Source organism: Xiphophorus maculatus, chromosome 15 (genome assembly GCF_002775205.1).
Source record: "Xiphophorus maculatus strain JP 163 A chromosome 15, X_maculatus-5.0-male, whole genome shotgun sequence".
In the NCBI taxonomy this organism is placed as follows: Eukaryota; Metazoa; Chordata; class Actinopteri; order Cyprinodontiformes; family Poeciliidae; genus Xiphophorus; species Xiphophorus maculatus.
Window position 1 is genome coordinate 2397771 of NC_036457.1, and position 20270 is coordinate 2418040.

The 20270-nt window shown below is 34.8% G+C and overlaps 1 protein-coding gene across 1 annotated transcript; it reads left to right on the plus strand.

Annotated features, from left to right (window-relative positions):
* The first annotated feature begins 598 nt into the window (after positions 1-598).
* On the plus strand, positions 599-17080 carry rfx6 (regulatory factor X6). The gene is made up of 20 exons (XM_014474836.2): positions 599-914; positions 4270-4423; positions 5584-5707; positions 6025-6086; positions 6164-6241; positions 6349-6376; positions 7386-7493; positions 7592-7669; positions 7750-7863; positions 8954-9003; positions 9073-9232; positions 9500-9644; positions 10571-10680; positions 10765-10882; positions 12007-12129; positions 13051-13257; positions 13330-13627; positions 14587-14954; positions 15657-15857; positions 16599-17080. Exons 1-20 carry the CDS (start codon positions 761-763, stop codon positions 16772-16774), a joined length of 2856 nt encoding a protein of 951 aa, XP_014330322.1. The 5' UTR covers positions 599-760; the 3' UTR covers positions 16775-17080.
* The last annotated feature ends 3190 nt before the right edge of the window (positions 17081-20270 follow it).

The window sequence follows — 20270 nt, forward strand, 5'->3', positions numbered from 1 at the left end:
TATTTCATTTTGTTTTGATGACAATAAGACGCCATATCGATCCAGTTTCAGTTGTTTTGAAGTGTGTGTCGCATCTTATTTATACCCCAGTCAAACAGAAAGTAATGCATCAAAAATTAAAACTAAGAACATCCCACATATATTTACATATTGTTAACAGGTGTGATTTTATTTAAATTAATTCATGTTTTTTTGTTGTAGAGATAAAAAATGTAGTAAAATATAATTTCTCAGTTTTAGATTAAGCTACTGAAAGAAAATATACATTTATTTTACTTTAAAGCTTCTTTTGGATGGTTGTGGACTGTAGTATAGGAGTCACATTTAACCCAAACATATCCAGATATTTTAGATTTAAATCTTTCCTGATAGAATGAAAACAAAGAGAGCAGCTCTGAGTGAAATCTGTGTGTGTTTAACCTGAAGTAAGAGGCCAGCTGACTGTGGGAGGTATGGATAGATAGATAGATAGATGGATAGACAGCTGGATGAGGGTTTTCTGTTAATCATTGATAAAGTGGATTAGCTCAGTCTTCGGTAAATATGATGAATGCATCCACAGCTTCATTAGTTCTTCCTTCACTCAGCGCAGCTTCACTTTTCCAAAATGCTGGACCTAATGCTTGTGATATTCAGCTGGATCTGTGTAAATAAGAGGTTGAGGAGTATTGCTTAAAGATTTCTTCATGGATCAGTAGATGGAAACTTTCATTTTATTTAGTTGATTTAAGAAAAAAATATTTTTTGTAATTCGTTTATCATGCCAATGAAGCGCAGTAGTGAGAGTTCAGCCAGAGGCGACATGTTTCTTATTCACTCTTTTGCAAAAGCTTTGCGAAACTCACCAGAAATAAACTCTGATTTTAATGGACAAACAACTTTTCATCAAGAAGACGATTCTGGGATTAAATCAGGTAAATCTGTGATTATTCGTCTTACATAATAATTTTTTTTTTGCATAATTAAAATTCAACTGAAGTGGATTTCCCCCTCTTACATATGAACTATATTATTTAATTCAAACTTAAATATATGCAGTGACACTAATTAACCACAAGGTGGTACTACAGCTTAACTCAAATAATATTTGTTCTGTGTTCGGAAAATGTTGTGAAGTTTTAAACTTTGCTTCCTAATCTCAAAAACTAAATCCACATCTTTGCAGCCATGCTTTAAAAAAAATGAGCAGAACTTGACTCACTTTCATTCACACAACTTTTTCCACATGAACAAGCAAATTAAATGGTTCTTTTATTATTGCCAGAGAAAAATTTGATTAATTTGCAGAAAACATACTCAACAGAGCTCATAATGACCTTTATTATGCTTATAGGTTGTCATTTGTGCAAAGAAAAGCCTGTTAAAAAGCACATGTTACATTTAATTTGTAGTAAGCTCCCTGATAAAATGTTGTAATGTCATTAATTTTTATTTTATTCTACATATATTCTGGCAAAATGTATGTTTTTACTTTTATCCAAATACAAAAAAAGAAAAGAAGAAGATCTTAATGATGATTTCAAAACTTAGAAAAAGATAAGAAAAAAGAAAAATATGGAAACTGTTATTTAATTTGTTATAACTATACACTGCCACCTGATAAGAAACTTTAAGTGATTCTTCTAAAATGTTATTTTTTGCTGTAGCTCATTGAAATAAAATTTTCTCATTTAGCTAACACACCATTTTGAAACCTGCTGTTCACTTTAAATATTTTAAGTATTAGACACAATAATTGTTTTTAAACAGGAAATCTTAGAATAGAATATAAAAAGTTATTTTTGATTCTGAATTTTTGGAGACTTGTTTACTGCTGATGGCTCCAGCCCTTGTTTATGTCTATATTCAGCTCGTTCTGTACATTAGCTTCAGTCTTGGCTCTAGTAGATCACATGATTGGATTATGCAATATGTGCTGGATGTTTGTTTTACACACGGAGAACATGCAGCCTGGAAAAACAAAGCATTTGTAGCTAAAAACTCTTAATTTTAAAGGATTTTAAATTTGAGTATCTAATTTCCAGATTTTGTGATCTTCAATTAATATCGCTATAGAGCTTTAAATTACAGTTTAGATGCTAAATTATATCTACTCTTTAAATACTACAACATTCACCAACAATTTAACTATGACATTATAATTTACACTTGTAATATAATGTTTATAAATTGCATTCATGTTTGTTCTCTGTTTTTCGTGTTTTCTTTTTTACCTTTATGGTGGAGAAAAATAAAACGTGAGGAAACGTAGCTGCTTTGCAAACCGTTCCCCCTTCAAAATAAGAGCATGAATAACCAAAACTTCAACGCAGATGTTGAACTTTATTCAACTGGAAGTTGAATAACTGGAAGCAGCCAAGTAAATTAGTTCTTCAGGATTTTTCTGGAAATGTCTTTATTTATGGGAAGCTAAGTTGGGTTAACCATTTTCAATGTTAGCAAAAGCACTAAATGAAAAATTAGCATCCACTATTGGCCATTTGTGAAAACTCAAAATAGAGACTGAGTCCTTCATTGTAGCGTGAAAACCACATCAAGATACTTTTCGGACTCCGGGACCCAAACTGAGGAGAGTTTGGTTCAGCTAAACCGCCTGCTAGCTGCTAGCATAAAAGGGCTAATGGAGTCTGGGGCAGATTGCCAGGGGAAAAATAATTGCTGACAGAAAACTAATACAAAATTTTATCTTACACTAATAAATAAGCAAACTGATTACCTCCAATTTTGTAAAAAATATTCTGAAGGGGATTTTTTGGAAACTGTGTGATGTGGAAAAATTACAGTTAGGTTACACCTGCTAGTTGTATTGCTATATGTTTATTCTAAGTTCTGTATATTCCCACCAAGTTAAAGCTGTTTGGGTTACATGCATAAGGTTGGACGTTGTTTCCCCAGCTGCATGGGAGCCAGTCTGATTCCCAGGCTTTGGATCCCTTATCCCTTTGTACAAAACTCATGTGGTGTCTCTGCCTGGCAGAGCTTTCCCTTTCAGACTTGCTTCATTATTGACTTTCCTGTGAGCTCTCTGAGTTGTGCACAATTCATGAATAAACCTGATTGAGTGATTTTACCTGAACAGTGCTTGGAAATAGTTTTTTTCCACGACAGTTTAGTGCCGTGACCCAGATTCGAACCGGGGTTGCTGCGGACTGTGCAACATTTCCTATCCAAAGAGCTTTTTTTTCTCCTATAAGCTAAATAAACCCAGCCTATAGCCGCTAATGTTACAAAAAAGACAACTGCTGCTTTATTTTAAATATCTACTGTAAGTACGCAAAAATAGGATGGATACATGTCCTTCTATGGGATGTTGACATTTGTGGGAAATTATTAAACCAACTAAAAATAAAACAACAAATAAAAACTAAATTAGTCAAAACTTAATTAACAAATAACATCTTTGCATTTTCTTTTATATCTAAATTATTTCAACTATCTAAACATTTAAGTGTGACAAATTGATTAAAAAGAAAATAATTGTGAACCTAATAAACTGATAAAACATAATCTTGATGTAAGAATTGACAGGAATTTCTATTAGGACCTTTTCTGAAAGTAATTTAACACATTGGTTTGTAGAAAGGCTTTTTCTCTGGAACAGGAAAAGGAATAAAAACATTCCCCGTTAGCACAATAACAAGTCATTACGAGGTCACAGTACAGGCCTTAAAAATTATTACTGTAAACTTCAGAAAATATGGGTCTACTTTATTGATTCTTTTCAACATTATCCTCATCATATTGTATACTTTTGGTAATACAATAAGAGGTAAACAATTAAACTTGAGGGATAAACAAAGGGAGAAATACTTCCAAGGTCGGATAAAAGAAACTAATCAGAAATGAAAGCTGAGAAGGAAATGAGGAAAACCTTGAAGGCTTAGTCAGAAACACCAAATCTAAAATAAATTAAGAACTACTCATCAAATGCTCCATTAGTGGAGAAAGGTCAGAGTAAACTATCAGAAGCACGTTAATGAACTAATTTAAGAGAAGAGAAATATAAAGAGTTAAGAAAATGAGCAGATTGCTGTTCTTTATTCCTCCATGTTTTTAATTACAAGCCAAAGTTTACAGTTGTTGAGCGCAGTAAAAGTTTCTGCATGTACAGGAGTGATTTTACTGAAAGAATTGCAGATTTTTCAAATAATTTCATTCCTCTCCAGCTGAAGTTGTAGTTGCATGCTGGAAAACATTTCCAGAAATTTCTGCATGTTTTTCAGGTGAATTTTGGCTTAAACTTTCCTGCTCTGTTGTATTTCTCTGCAGAGGACAGCAATGAGACGCCTTCGTCTGAAGACGAGCACGACCTGTTGGAGTTGAACTCTGACCTTTCCATGAAACAGAGCAACAGTTCGTCCAGGAAGACAATCAGTCAGATCATCAAGGACAAGAAGAAACAAACGCAGCTAACGCTACAGTGGTAAGAGCAAACATGCTGCACGCATAAGGATCTTATTTCATATTTACAGAACACACACAAACATCCTGTTTTTGCTCTCTGTATGACATAAATATGTCCTGTTTTAGGGATTTTTATTTGATTATCTAATCATTTTGAAATTAAATACATGCTGCAATAACGAGACAGAAGAAATATCTGAGATTTGTTCATTAATGTCTTCAAAACCAGAGGTTTACATACACAATTATGATGACTGTCTCTTTAAACAATAGAGGTGAAAACCCAGATGATGATGTCATGGCTTTGGAAACTTCTGATAGGTTAAGTGACATGTTAGGGTTATGTTATGTCACACTTTCTGGCAGACATCTTGGTAGGTATCCGTAGCTAACTATCATGACAGTTGCTATGGAGTTCCTATGACAACAGTAAACAAGCCACATTCTCCATCTCATTCTCCATCTCAACAGCAGCGATTTTGTTAATATTCATTTGTCGTGCACATTAGTCAAGAGTGTCAATATACTCTGTTTTTGTTGGTCTTGAAGCCATGGTTCATTTATGCTTTGTTTGCCTACCAACATGGCGGTTCAGTGGCACGGATCAATTCCGACTCAGACTTGTGGGAACTACGTATTGGATGCTTTTTCTTCTTATTATTATTTTTTTCATGTGATAAGTATTTTGGTGTTGAGTTAAACTCATAATTATGTGCTTCTTTGGATACCAAATGTGGGTAAAATGGGAAAAAATGGAATTCAGAAAAAAAATTCAAAGTTTGCAAAGTCGAAAATTTGCCAGGAATTAATCTCAGAAATTTGGAAATTTTGACTTTTGTAAATTTCCAAAATTTTCTATCAAATTTTTGTCAATTGAAACTTCCATGTTTCTTTTTTTTAGAAAATTTCTGAGATTAATCTTAAAATTTCAGATTTTTTTCTGGCAAATTTTCAACTTTTTTTCTAAAAAATTTTTTTGGCAGACACTTACTCCTTTTGTTTCTTTTCTAATAATAACTATGAATGGGTGTTGTGTTAAATATTTAGGCGTCATTCAGGGAAAACAAAAATAATAATTTGTTCTGTTACTCGTCAAGTCATTTTTTTCTTTTCCTGGTGCTATTTTTTAATCTTTTTGCATCTCTAACATGATATTTGGTCTTTTGTTTTTCTCTGCAGGCTTGAGGAGAACTACATCGTGTGTGAAGGAGTGTGTCTGCCTCGTTGCATCCTTTATGCTCACTATCTGGACTTCTGCAGGAAAGAGAAACTAGAGCCTGCATGTGCTGCTACTTTTGGAAAGGTGAGTTTATTTTTTTCCTGACATTCTTTAAATTTTAAGACACAAATAACCAGATATAAGGAAGGCGAAGCAGGTTTTTTGTTTTGCAGGAATACATCTTTCTTTGAAATGGTCCAACTGAATAATCAGCTGTTGACTAGTTTTTTTAATCCAAGTTTGTTTTATTTGTGGTTTTACTGACCAACAAGAATTGTTCTTGAGATATAAAACCTTAAATTTAAAACTATTTTCTTCATTTATCTTTAGTGAATGAAAATGATGCATGCAGTTTAAAATAAATAGTTTGAAGCTTATTTTATGCCTTTTCTGCTCATCAGACAATTCGACAAAAGTTTCCTCTTCTGACAACAAGACGACTCGGCACCAGAGGACACTCCAAGTAAAAAGAAAAATTAGGGAAAATAAGTAATTCCAGGTTGGGTTTTATGTGAATTTATGCATAACAACATTTTCCAGATATCATTACTATGGAATTGGGATCAAAGAGAGCAGCGCGTATTATCACTCCGTGTATTCGGGTAAAGGTTTGACCAGGTGAGTTTATTTCAAACCTTCTGCTATTAATTTAACTACATAATAAAATGATTTGAACAGCTAAAGAGTTTTGTTTGAATTTAACTCTTGTTTTGTTTTGCTTGCAGATTTTCAGGGAGTAAGCTCAAGAATGAGGTACTTTTTTTTTTTTACCCACAATGCAAAGCAGGTTTTCATACTTTAACCCTTAATAGGAACTGTGCCTTAGTTTAGTTTAAACAATAAAAACTAGGTCAGTTTGTTTTTATGTTAACACCAGCTTAAATGCTGAGGTCTCCAACACCTGAAACACCTTCAGGAAGTTTATTGGGAAAATTAAAGGGGATCTATTACACAAAATTCACTTTTTCACCTTTTTATACTTCTAAAAAAACATCCAGACAGTTTTATTGACAATAAAATAATGTGTTTCGAAAACATCCTGTTTGTTGAGTCACACTGCGGTGTTGCCTAGCAACACTAGCTGAGTTCCAGCACATCTGGTCAGCCGGTTTTATTGCTGTATGCGCTGTACGATGGCTGCTGGAAAAGATAAGTGTTTTGTTGTTGACTTACCGTCCAGAAACCACATGCTGCATTCTTGTTGGTTGTGCAGGAGGCTCCACTTCTGCTTGTCAAGGCTGCATGGTTGTATAATTGTGCTACTATTTGCAGACATTTTTATGTGCTATATTCCATTTCTTAAATTAAAATATAAATTAAAATAGATAAATTGCTTCTTTTTTCCCCAGAATTGCTTCTCCGGTTACATTCTGTTCCAGATGTTTGCCTCACAGATGTTGCAAACATCTTTTGGAAGATGTTTGCCTCACTTCTAATCAGAAACAAACTTCTTAGTTACGTTTTTTATCATTTTAATTTGAAATCTGCCAAGGGTGTGAGTGATTTGGGAGTCAACCGTATGTTTTTACAGTAGGGCTACTCTATTTCGCTGCTGTGAGGAGAAAGTTTAAAAACTTTAAAATTCAACAGGATTTTGATATTAAATGACTGAATAATCCTCTGAGTGGACCAAAATAGATCCTTTCATTGTTGGTAGTTTGTGATTTCAAAATGTGATTTCAGCATTTTCTGTTGCCACAATATAATTTTTTCCCAAACGGATTTAAATAAAGAGTAAAAAGTGAAAGTGTTTGTTTTGCAGGGTGGCTTTACCAGGAAATACTCTTTGAGCTCTAAAACCGGAACGCTGCTTCCGGACTTCCCCAACGCCCAGCATCTCGTGCTGCAGGGAAATATTTCCAGAGAAAAGGTGGCTGGTTTTAATTTCATGCTTTGTGTTTTAGTAAACAAACAAACAAACAAAAGATGTTCTAGATTTAGGTAGACTGAATTTTCTCTCTATTCCAGGTTGACACTCTGATCATGATGTATAAAACTCACTGCCAGTGCATCCTGGATAACGCCATCAATATCAACTTTGAAGAGGTCATTATCTGTTATGTATCAGTACTTCATCCTGATAAAGTACTGATACATATTGATCACTTTATTTTGTTTTTGCTCAGATCCAGAATTTCCTGCTCCACTTCTGGCAGGGAATGCCCGACCATCTGCTGCCGCTGCTAGAAAACCCGATTATAGTCGACGTCTTCTGTGTCTGTGACTCCATCCTCTACAAGGTTGCTATAAAACACTTCTGCAAATTTACATTTTTGCCTTTTTAGGTTTAAATATCATTATTAGTTTTATACAGAAATTCTTCACATGAGCATTTAACTGCCTTGATGGTCTGAGAGAGAACCAAGATGATCCACCATCTAACTTGATAATGTTGCTTTATAGCCTTAATGTCACAAACTTTACATGACGATGAAACTCTGTCCTACCAGCTTCGATTTATTGCGCTCCTTTTATATCTTAATTAACCTTTTACTGCAGCAGTAGAATCTCCTACTTATGGAAGAATATTAGGGCCAGTGAAAAAAAAAATCTGACTTTAATCTCAAATTTTTACAACAATAAAGACAAAATTTGAGATTAGTGTCAGAATTCTAAGAAAAAAATTTATTTTGAGATTAAAGTGAAAATATTGACAAAACTTTCTGAATTTGGAGAAAAGAAACCAGTGTTTAGAAAATATGCACAAGTTTTTGGAAAACAAACAGAATTTTGAAATTAGAATCAGAATTCTGAGATAAAATTTCAGATTTTGGGATTGGAGTCAGAATTCGAGAATAAAGTAAAGTCACAATGTTTTAAAATAAATCCACAATTAAAAAAAAAAAGTGTTTTGAGATTAGACTCAGATATGTAAGAAAAAGTCAGAATTCTGAGACGAAAACCACAATGTTAATAAAATAGACAAAAGTTTTTGTAAACTAACCAGAATTCTGTGACAGAAAGTTTGATTTTGAGATTAAAATCTGAATTTTTAGGAAAAAAGTCACAACGTTTAGAATAAATCCATGACTTTTTAAAAAGTGTTTTGAGATTAATGTCAGATTAACAGAGTTACAACAACATTTAATTTCCCTTTGGGATTAATAAAATATTTTTGAATTTGATTCTGAGGGGGAAAAAACAGAATTTGAGATTAAAGTCAGGATTTTTATTCTTTTGTTGTTGCAGTGAGCCTGAGGCTCTTCCATGCCTACTGAAATGTAGACAAGTCAGACCTTTATTTGATGTTGTTTAAAGGGGAAAGAAATGATCGTTTATTCTCCTCTGTCTGATTTCGTGTTGCTCATGATTTGTCGTCTGTTTTCTCAGGTTCTAACTGACGTTTTAATTCCGGCCACGATGCAGGAAATGCCTGAGAGGTGTGTTTCTAAAACTTTACTCCAGAAAACTTCTCATAATTTAGAGGTGAACCTGTTTTTGTTTCTCAGTTTATTGGCAGACATAAGAAACTTTGCCAAACACTGGGAACATTGGTTGGCCTCGTCTCTGGAGAACCTCCCAGAATGCCTTGCAGCAAAGAAGCTCCCCATCGCACGACGCTTCGTCTCCTCGCTGAAGAGGCAGACATCTTTCCTGCACCTGGCACAGGTAAAGCAGGCGAGAAACCAACTGGATGTCTGGAAACGGACCTGGAAATGATTTTTATTCTCTCTGTTGTCCCAGAAATGATTTTTATTTTCTTTGCGTTGTCCCAGAAATGATTTTTATTTTCTTTGTATTGTCCCAGAAATGATTTTTATTTTCTTTGCGTTGTCCCAGAAAGGATTTTTATTTTCTTTGCATTGTCCCAGAAATGATTTTTATTTTCTTTGTTTTGTCCCAGAAATGATTTTTATTTTCTTTGTTTTGTCCCAGATTGCCCGGCCGGCTCTTTTCGACCAAACTGTGGTGACCGGCATGGTTCTGGACATCGACTGCGTGGATCTCAGCAGCATCAATTCACAGCCGCTGCTCAGCGCATCGGCAGCCGGAGACCAGGACTCGGATATTTACTCTGAGTGTAAGAAAATCTCCTGTGATGATGTTCAGTTATGCACTGATCAGGATTCATCACCAGGGTTGATGCTGTTTGTTAGCTTAGCATAAATATTAGCAACCAAAATGTTTTTTTTTTGTTTTTTTTTAAATGTACTTTTAAACTTCAATATTTCTAAGTTAAATTGGAGGTTCGATGAAAAAAAATAAAAATAAAAAATTCAAACCCACAACGAGGATGTTAAAAGCCTCATTGTGGCTTTGACAAAAATAGATTTGTAGCATTTATAAAAATGTATTTTAGTGCAACAGACAAACAAATATATAAATATATAATAATTATATAATGTATAATTCTAAAAAAATGTTAACAAATTAATAGAACAAAGAAAGAAGAAGTGTTAATGTAAAAAATTGAAAAGAAATCAGATAAATTGATTATTAAATTGTTAAAAATTAATTGGCAGAACAAAAAAGTTGTAAAAAATACTGAATAAATAGAGAAATAAGTAAATGACATGACTGAATGTAAAAATAAATAAATGGTTGGAAAAAGGATTGAAGAAATAAATGACACAATTAGTTAATAAATAATTTTATTCTACATTTAATCTTTTTTCTGCACATTTTATGAGTTAAAGAAACAAAAAATCATAAAAATAGTTCATGCAAATTATTGTTTGAATGTTTAACATAATAAGTGCCTTGTTGGGTCTGTCCAGATTGTAGAAAGTTCATCCTAATTTTTTTTACACATTCTAAAGTTTAGGTGTTTAGGTTGTCGGTGAAACTCTGGAAATAAATATTTGCACCTTTCGATGCTTTTAACTCATAGAATTAAACTGGAAATAACTTTTCCATATTTAGTTGACTTTGTAGTGACAAAACCTTCCCAAGTTTGCCTGCAATTTTACATTTTCTTGTCGCGTTTTTATTCTTTTTTTTCCCCAGACGACTCCGTCAGTGTTTTTCAGGAGCTGAAGGAGCTGCTGAGGAAAAATGCCACAGTTGAGTCGTTCATAGAGTGGCTGGACTCGGTGGTGGAGCACAAAGTCATCAAGGTAGAGACGGTTCATCCACTCACCAAAACAGACTGAAACAGAAAATAAGCAGCTTTTTAAATCACTTATTCATGTTTTCATCAGCCTGGCAAGCAGTGCGGTCGATCCGTGAAGAAGCGAGCTCAGGATTTCCTCCTCCGGTGGAGCTTCTTTGGTGCACGGATCATGCACAACCTCACGCTCAACAACGCCTCCAGCTTCGGTAAGGAAGTGGAAAGAGTTTATTCCAGTTTATGCATGCTTTATGGCATTTATAACATTGGTAACATTGGTGTTAATGTTTTAAAGCAGGAGGTTTTGTGTGTTGCATTATACAAAACTCACAGAAGGGATTATAAAATCCACTTTTTGAAAATGTTTTCTATCATTTGTAATTTTTTGAATCGGATCTGGAGGTTTTATTTTTAGTCCATGTCGCCCAGCCGTAGAACTTGGTCCAAATCTTGGTTCATGTTGCAAAAACTCAAAATCTTACCAAATATTTTTGGTTTAGTCTCTAATGCAAATAAATTAGCACACTTCAAATAAGACAAAACTAACTTACCAGTAACTTTTCAGCAAGATATATGTTTTATTGTTATAATGTTATTACTTATATAAACAAATAAATAATTGTTTATTTACTCAAAATAATTATTATAAGTTAAATTATCTGCCCATGGACTTTTGTTTTACTTTTTCACCAATATTAATGATTGTTTTGAGTCAATAATTTTGTAATATTGATGAAAAAGTTCTAGTTCCATTGGCAAATTATTTCACTTATTATATGGGGGAAAATGTCTTATCATAAGTGAAATAATCTGCCAATGTAACTAGAACTTTTTCATCAATTTAAGGAATTATTGACTTAAACTCCCATTTCTTGCTGAAAAGTTAGTTATAAGTTAATGTCGTCTTATTTCAGTGTACTAAAATATTTGCACTAGAAACTAGACCAGAAATACCTTTTAAGATTTTGTGTCTCTGCAGTGCAGATGAAGATTTTCAGATCTTCCCACTAAAAGACGTCTGGCCGTCCGATACGAGTCAGCTCAAAGCAGATTGCTACAATAGCATCATAAATCGTAATGGCCAGACTCGCTTTGATTACACAGAGTCTTATCTGCGGTCGGCGTGCTCTCTGTTCAAACACACGCACACAGGCTACGTGTGCATGAATAAACAACCACCATTTGGTGGCTCTCGCTCTCTCTGAAGGCCCACTTAAGCTCAAACACAAACGTGTGGCCCTGCAGGTCAAACAAAGAGCAATGGGGCCCTAAAGGTCGAGTGAAATCTCAGCTGGAAGAACGTCTGAGCCGCTTTCTGTTCTGACGCTGACAGGTTCCTTCCATCTGATCCGGATGCTGTTAGACGAGTACATCCTGTTGGCGCTGGAGACACAGTTCAACAACGACAAGGAGCAGGACCTGCAGAACCTTCTGGAAAAATACATGAAAAATGCAGGTATTGGGTCTCACTCAGAGGTGGGCAGAAAACCCAAAAACTGTACTCGAGATAGAGTGGAACTACTTTTACTTAAGTAAAAGTAAAAAGTAACCACCTAAGAAGTGGAAGTACAAAAGTATTTGGTTAAAAGTCTACTCAAGGTCCTAGTAACTGATGAAATTATCGATCATTTAATATTTAAAAAATACATAAAATGGACCAAATTAAAAAGCAAATTTTGGTATTATAATGATGAAAATGTCAATAATTCATATAAGTAACAAAAATAACAAATAATTTCTTTGTAAATCAGTTTCTTTCAATAAAAAAACGTATGAAACTTTAACAAAAGCTGCAGGTGTGTGTCTGGTGAATTTTTGTTTTTCATTCAGTGGGCAGAAAATCCAGAAATTTTACTCAAGTAAGAGTAGAAATACTTCATAATAATATTTCTCAAAGTACAACATATTAAAAATACTCCTAAAAGTATTTTTTTTCAAAAACGTTACTCAAGTAAATGTAATTGAGTAATGTAACTAGTTACTACCCAACTCTGGTCTCACTGAACCCAAATCAAACCAGTCCTGTTCAATCCAGTTTGTTTACCTACAAAATTTGGTTAATTTAAAGAGTGAATGCAAAACAAACACAAAATCTTACCAAGTATTTTTTGCGCTCAGTGTCTCCTTCAGAGGGTTTTGTGTATTTTTTTTCAGTGGTTCTTGTTGCAGCGCCCCCACAGGCGAGGAGGGGAACATGTTTTTATGTTTAGTTTGGTTTGTTTGACGCTGTGCCGTGTGAAAGTGAACCACAGCAGCTGAAAATGTAACAAATGTTGCAACTTTGAAAACATCCTTACAAACGGTTCCCTCCTGAACTCCTCCAGCAGCGCTAAATGAGGATAATTACCTGAAATTTAAGTTTGGTTGTCTCCTTCAGATGCCAGTAAAGCTGCGTTCATGGCGTCGCCCAGTTCCTGCTTTCTGGCGAACCGCAGCAAAGCCCCCACCTCCGTCGACCAATCGGTGAAGAACGAATCCTTGGGAGGACACGCCTACATGCTTCTGTCGACCAATCAGCAGCAGGATCTGGAAGCTAAAGCCGTCCTCTATCAGGGGAACGACAGTTCTGGCTTCACGTCTTCAGGTGACCATAGTAACCGTCAGGCAGTTTAAGCATAAAAACAAAATGTCTGAATATTGTCGTGATGCCCATCAGGCGGTCAGATGGACTTCTCTCAGGTCAGCGGACCCCTCATGACGCCGCCCATCTCCCCGGCCGCGTTGGTCCATCGGGGCTCCGTCATCAACCAGGGGCCCATGGCGGGGAGGCCCCTGACGCCCTCTTCCTGCTCCTTCTCTTCACCCTCCTGCCTTTCCTCTCTCAGTGAAATCACGCAGCCCAGCCCCTGCTCCTCGTACCCGGAGACCCTGTACCACTGCTTGCCGCAGTCCAGCGGGTTTTTTCCCGCCGCCGGCAGCGGGCCCTCGGCTCAGACCTACCAAACGGCTCCCAGGTTCGCTTTATGTGCTGCTTATGCTAATATGTAATGATTATATACTTTCACAATCACTAAATACAGTATATATAGAATAATTATATTAATGTAGGAATTACTAAACAAAATAATGTTTTTAGGCCCAATAATTGTCTGCTTTGGTTGTTATCTTAAGCATAAGTATTGTAAATCAGCAGGATTGAAATTATTATTTGGATTAATCGTGATAATCAATTATTGAAATAATCGGAAACTAACTTAGTAATTGATTAATTGCGTACAAACTAAAAAAAAAAACTGTTTATTGAAAAATAAATTAAAAAAACAGCCAGAGCTGAAATTATGTCAGAGCGTTTAAATATAAATTAAAATTTTTTGGATTAAAAGCCGTAAGTTATTTACAGATGAACACATGAACATTTACACCTAATTAAAAGACACAAACATTTTTTTCTGTTTGTATGAAGTTAATTCAAAACTTCTGTTGCTTTAGATTTACCAAATGTAAGAAATCTTAACAAGAACAATTTTAATTTTATTTTTCAATATTTTTTTATTCCTAATGACTCAATGACTTATTGATATGTGTAACTGAAATAAAGGTTGGCTAATATTTTATACATTAAAATGACTAAATTTTTGTTGTTGTTGTTGTTAAATTAGTGTTTTATTTTCAAACCAGAGACGTGTAGGGTAAGAGAAACATAAACATTACATTTTGTTATTTTATTTTACTTTATCCCTGCTGTAGAATGTAGAGTACTATCACAAGAAATTATTAATAACAGTAATAAATTATATGTTAAAATAGTGAATTGAAACTGTTTTTTTAGTTCATTTATACTGTTTTTATCTAAAAAGTGCTGGAAAAGTTTGAAAACTCACCTTGAAAGTGCTTAAATTTCACTGTGGGGAAATTGTATAAACCAGATTAATTTTTATTAATAACAGGAATAATTTTACTCTGTTTTTATTAGGTCTCAGGTCCAGAATCCCTGCCTGACAGCAATTCAGACCCATAATCCTCCTGTGGGGTGCCATCTGGCCCGGTACCCGTCCCTGGGAGATCCGGCCCTGAGCAAGGACGGTTTCTACCCTCCGTCGGTCCACCACTCCTCTGGCAGCGGCGACTGCTCCCTGACGGCGTACGGCGCCGCGGTCCGGCCGCCATCCAGATACACGCCGGGTCCCGAACCGGTCCAGACAGAACCGGGTCTGGGTCAGCAGGCGGGGGCGCCTCAGATTCTGGACGCTGCAGACGGTTTTGGCTTCATGGGGGCCGGACTGAACCTCGCTGGTGGCGGCGGCTGTCAGGGGTCGGCGTACGGCGTTCTGGGTCATGGCGGTGAGGATTCTTAGAATCCGGTTCCGTTTGAACAGAGAATATTTTAACTTCCAAAACATAAAAATATGGAAGATGATTCGGGCCGTTGGAAAAAAAGAATGAAATCTGACTCCAATCTCAGAATTCTGACCTTTTCTTTTTCCAGAATTATGACTTTAATCTCAGAATAAATCAGAATTCTGAGACTAGAGTCAGAATTCACTAATTCTAATCTCAGAATTCTGACTTTAATCTCTGAAATTTGAGAAAAAAATCTGAATTTTAGACATAGGATTTATAATTTTAGAAGCAGAAATCAGATATCAGAGATTAAAGTCAGAATAATTCTGAATCCTAATCTCAGAATTCTACTTTAATCTAAAAAAGATGAGAAAAATAAGAATTTTAGAGGCTGAAATCAGAAATTGGAGATTCAAGTCAAAATTCTGGGAAAATTAGATTTTTTTTCCATATTTATTCCCCAAATTCTGAGAAAAAAGTTAAATTTTTTGAGAATTCAGAGATTAAAGTCAGATTTCCTTGTTTTCAGCGGCTCTAATTAATTTAATTCAAGTAAATTATGTTTTTGTTATGACTTTTTTCTCATGTTATTCATGGTTGAGATTTTTATTCCCATTGATTGAAGAACCAGATTTCTACTTCTGCAAAGCAAAAATCACACAAAGATTGACCTTAAGATTTTGTTTTAATGTCTGTTTGCAGGTTTCTATGGCAACGGCAGCTTCTTGGCCAGCCAGCGAGTGAATCCTTTGGTTGATCAGCACGTGTCCGTCATCAGCAGCGTGGGAAACCTTCGCCCGTTCTCCGCAGCGTTCTCCGAGGTCCACGACCCGCTGAACATCCTGGACGAACCAGGCAGGAAAACGTCAGGAAGCTTTTTCAGCGAGGCAGAATCTGGAACAGGTCCATATCAGAACCACTGAGACCAATCAATTGCTAATATTTTAGCAATACTACTTCAGAAATGCATATATATATATATATATCTACCAGAACAATCCTGATCCAATCTATTATGGGGTTCTCCAAGGTTCTGTTTTGTAGTTCTTGTTGTAAATGGCTCTTTCTTCATTGGGTGCTGTTTGTAAAGATAAATACCTGGCTAGCTCGGAGCTAAATATTCAGTTTGAAGCTAAATATTTAGCTAGCTCAGAAATAAATATTTAGTTTGGAGCTAGTAGTTACCTTGCTCACTAAATATTTAGTTAGAGGCTAAAGAGTTAGCTAGCGCAGAGCTAAATATTTAGATCAGAGCTAAATAATTAATTTGGAGCTAAATGGGTAGCTTGTTTACTAAATATTTAGCTAACTCAGAGCTAAATATTTAGTTTGTAGCTAAATGTTCAGCTCCAAACTAAATATTTAATTAGCAAGCTAAATATAAATGGTGACAATAATTGTAGACTTCTGCAATTGGATACAATTTCCAGGCGCCTCAAGGTACCATTTGTTCAAATAATCACAAATAGTATTGGATTGTCCAGCCTAATGACCACCAAACATGAAAATCCTTTTTATTTTCTCATCAAATTTATATTTAAAATGCTTTTACATTGAGAGAAAAACAAGTCATATTCTTTGTTTGTGTGCAGAAGCTAATAGCTAATGCTAACGTTCTGATTGAACGTGTGGTTTTGTCCTCAGGTCATCATCCTCTTCCCCCCTCCGGATCTGCGACCTGCATGTTCGGACTTCCGTCTCCGTTCAGCTCCCAGGACGCTCTGACGTCTCTGCAGCGCGGCGCGGCGTCCTCAGAGGTACAGGACCTGGTTTCCTCGCTGCCGCCCATCAACACCGTGTTCATGGGGGGAGCGCAGTGATCGTAGAAACACACGGAAAGATGGGGCAAAATAATTGTTTTTATAAAGAACTCATAGGCTTATATTAACTTATGGAAAATAACTAATAAAGACTAAAGTAATATTGAAAATAACTGCATCTGTTATAGAATAACTTTCTGTTTTTTCTTGTCTTCTGTGTATAAATAAAATCAGAAGCTGACTGACCGCACAACATGTGAAAAACGCCCCGGATTGTTTTTGTCACTTAAGGCTTCGTTTCAGAGACAAAACTGAACTGATTTACTGGAGAAAACTGTTTTAAACTGGTAGTTATAGGTGTTAGGAAGCTCCAGGTCTTTATTTAATCCTCTAAACTTGTGAAGCAGAACAAAAGGAAAAAATATGTAAATGTTATTAAAATGTGTTTTCAGAAGATTTCTCTTTTAGTTTTTCCTTGTTCAGGAGAGAAGTTTCCAGTCCAGTCTGTGCAATTTGTAACAATTTTTAGCTTCATAATGAGCTGATAGCTGCAGTTAGCGATTATTTAAGAAGTTGATTATTTTCACGATTAATTGATTGACAAAAAAAAAAAAAAAATACAAACAGGCAAATTCTGCAAATGTTTCATTTAACAACTGAAGCTTTTTTATGCAAAATTAGACATACACTAAAAGATAAAAATAAGCAAACAATTAAATTCCTATTTTAAAAAGTTTTATTGAAGCTAAAATTATGCCACTTGAGAACATTTTACAAAGAAGCTTCTTCATCTCCAATGGAAAAAATATATTTCTTACAGTTTTTACTTAATTAGTGCTTGAATGTCTTTTTTTCAGCAAAAGCCCTTTTATAATCTGCATAATCCAGCTAACAGTTGATTTATTACTAAATAACTTAACAATTATTTCAATAATTGATTATCGATTCAGCCCTATCATAATATAAGTAATAATTGTTTCTCCTGAAGCTTGTTGCAGCTGCTTGCTGACTGAACTGTAGAGATTTTCAAACCAAAATAAATAATTTATTGGATGTCTAACGGACTGGAAGGTTTCGAGTTTGAATCCCAGTTTTGGGTCTTTTCTGCATGAAGTTAGTAATTCTGTGTGGATTCTCTCTGGGTTCTCCGGTTTCCTCCCACAGTAAAAAGCCTGACTGGTTAATTGGTCTGAGGTGTGAATGTGTGTGTGGTTGTTTATTCTGTGTGTCTTTGTGTTGATGAACTGGTGACCTGTCCAGGTTGAGCCCCACCGGCCGCCTAATGACCTCGCGACGCTGCAAGCAGACTTTTAATGGACGAATGGAAGTAACTAATAGGAAACAGCAACAGGAGACGGATATTTAAAACAGGTTAGATCAGTGGGGCCCAGTCGGGCCTGGAGGCCCGGCATCCTGCATGTTTTAGTTCTGTCCTGTGGTAACAACCTCCTCAGCAGGTTCATGTTCTTCTTCTAATGAGACATCATTTCATCCAGGTGCGTTAAACCAGGGAGAGAACTAAATCATGCAGGACCGACTCCGGGCACCACTGCATCAGATACGATTTTAATTTTTCATTTAATTTTTTCAAAAATTATTTTTTCTTTTTTCAAATTTTTTTCTTTATCTTTTTCCTCTTTTGTATTTTTGCTTTAATCTTTTCCAAACTCTTTCTACTTTTCTCTTTTTTCCAAAATTTTCCTATTTTTTTTTCTTTTTAATTTTTTTCTTTATTTTTCTTTTACTTTTAATTTGTTTCTCTTTTTCTTTTTTTAATTTCTTTAACTTTTTCTCCTGATTTCTTCCTCATCTTTTCTCTTTTTGTTTTTTTTTTATTTGTTCAGTTTTTTCTTCATTTTCCTGTAGGTTTTTCCTCCCCCGTTCTTTTTCTAATGTTTTTCTCAGTTATTTAATTTTTTTCTTAATTTTTTGTCTTTTTTCTCTCCTTTTTTATGTCACTACATTTTGTTGGTTTGTGGTTATAAATTGAGAAAACGTGAGTCTTGTCTAAAGGTCGCTGGTTCTTGTTGCTCGTCTTGCTGGGAGCTGCTGCAGCGGCGCTCTGACCTCAGACCCATCAGTGGATGCTTGTGACGCCGCCGCCCTCCTCCTGCCTCCCTGATTGGTTTTTATACGTTATCTACTCAGGGGGAAAAATCCATTTCAGGTGCAGCCGTGCAGGAACAGATGGCGGCGCATGTAATGATTACAGAATCCCCACGTTAAAATACTTTAATTACTAAGTCAATAATGGCTGCAACAATTGCCGGAGCTTTAGTGTAAAAACAACAGAAGGCTGAAGGCAAACTTTGAGCCAATGTTTAACCAGAAGACGGCCTCCATGTTTGAGCCTCGGCTTTAACCCATTTTATTTGGTGAAACAGACTTTAACACAAAGAGAGAAGGAAGAAAAGCTTTTTTCCCCCCATGTTAATCTCCTGTTATTCACTGTTAAATAAAAACAAAATGAAATTATTCAAAAATAATAAGAAAGCTAAGTATTTATTCTTAGCTTTTTAATGTTTGTGTCGTTTTTTGTCAGCAGCTGCTTTGATCAGGTTTGCTTATTTTAAATGTCTTTTAATTGGCATTTTAAAATTAAATATATTTACATTTTAAGGCCAATATTTAGAATTTCATTGGCTTAAATAATTCAGAACATGACAAAAGAACTAAATGACAATATTTACCCACCAAAATATGAATAAAAACTAAATAAATCTGAGAATTTTTGATATTTCATGAAGAAACGTGTGAAAATGAGATTTAATCACTTTTAAAAAATACAATATTTAAGAAATCAAACAAAAACTGAATAAATCAAAAAACAAACAAATAAGATGTTTTACATAATACTCCATAAAAATACTTCTACTTGATTTTATTTTACAGTAAAATATCTTATTGCTTCAAATAAATGTGTGTATGTATGTAACTAAGTCAATAAGTAAAAAAATGGAAATAATTAAATCATTAAAAAATTCAATAGAAAATGAAATCTTCAAAAACAAAAAATTGGATAAAATGGATTTGTTTTTATGTGGTTTTTCAAAAATCACAAATATTTTGGAGAAAAGGAAATTCTGTTATTCAGCTGCTTCTTATAATAAAAAATATTCGCACATTTCTTCCTTAATATTTTAGAATAAAACATCACACTCTGTATAGTCTTAAAGGCTCATTTTAGATGTAGTTTTTTCACAGTGAAATAAACTCAGTAAAGTTTCTCTTGCAGTATTAAATGTTGTCCACTAGGTGGCACCAGAGTACAGATTTTTACAGGTTACTGTATCAGCAGTAAACCTGCTTCGTGCACATCCAACATTTTAGACTTGCTGTCATAAATAGAGTAATTGTTAAATTAAATAATAATAAACAATTTTTACTAAAGTGAATTTAAACAAGTTGCCTTCATCTCTTCACTTCATATGAAGTAAAATTATTAAAAAAATAATTATGAAACAAAAAACCCCTTTTTCTTTTAATTAACTAGACAGATAAATTAATATGTAAAAGATTAGGTGAAAAAATATACACAATATAAACCTTTTAAATT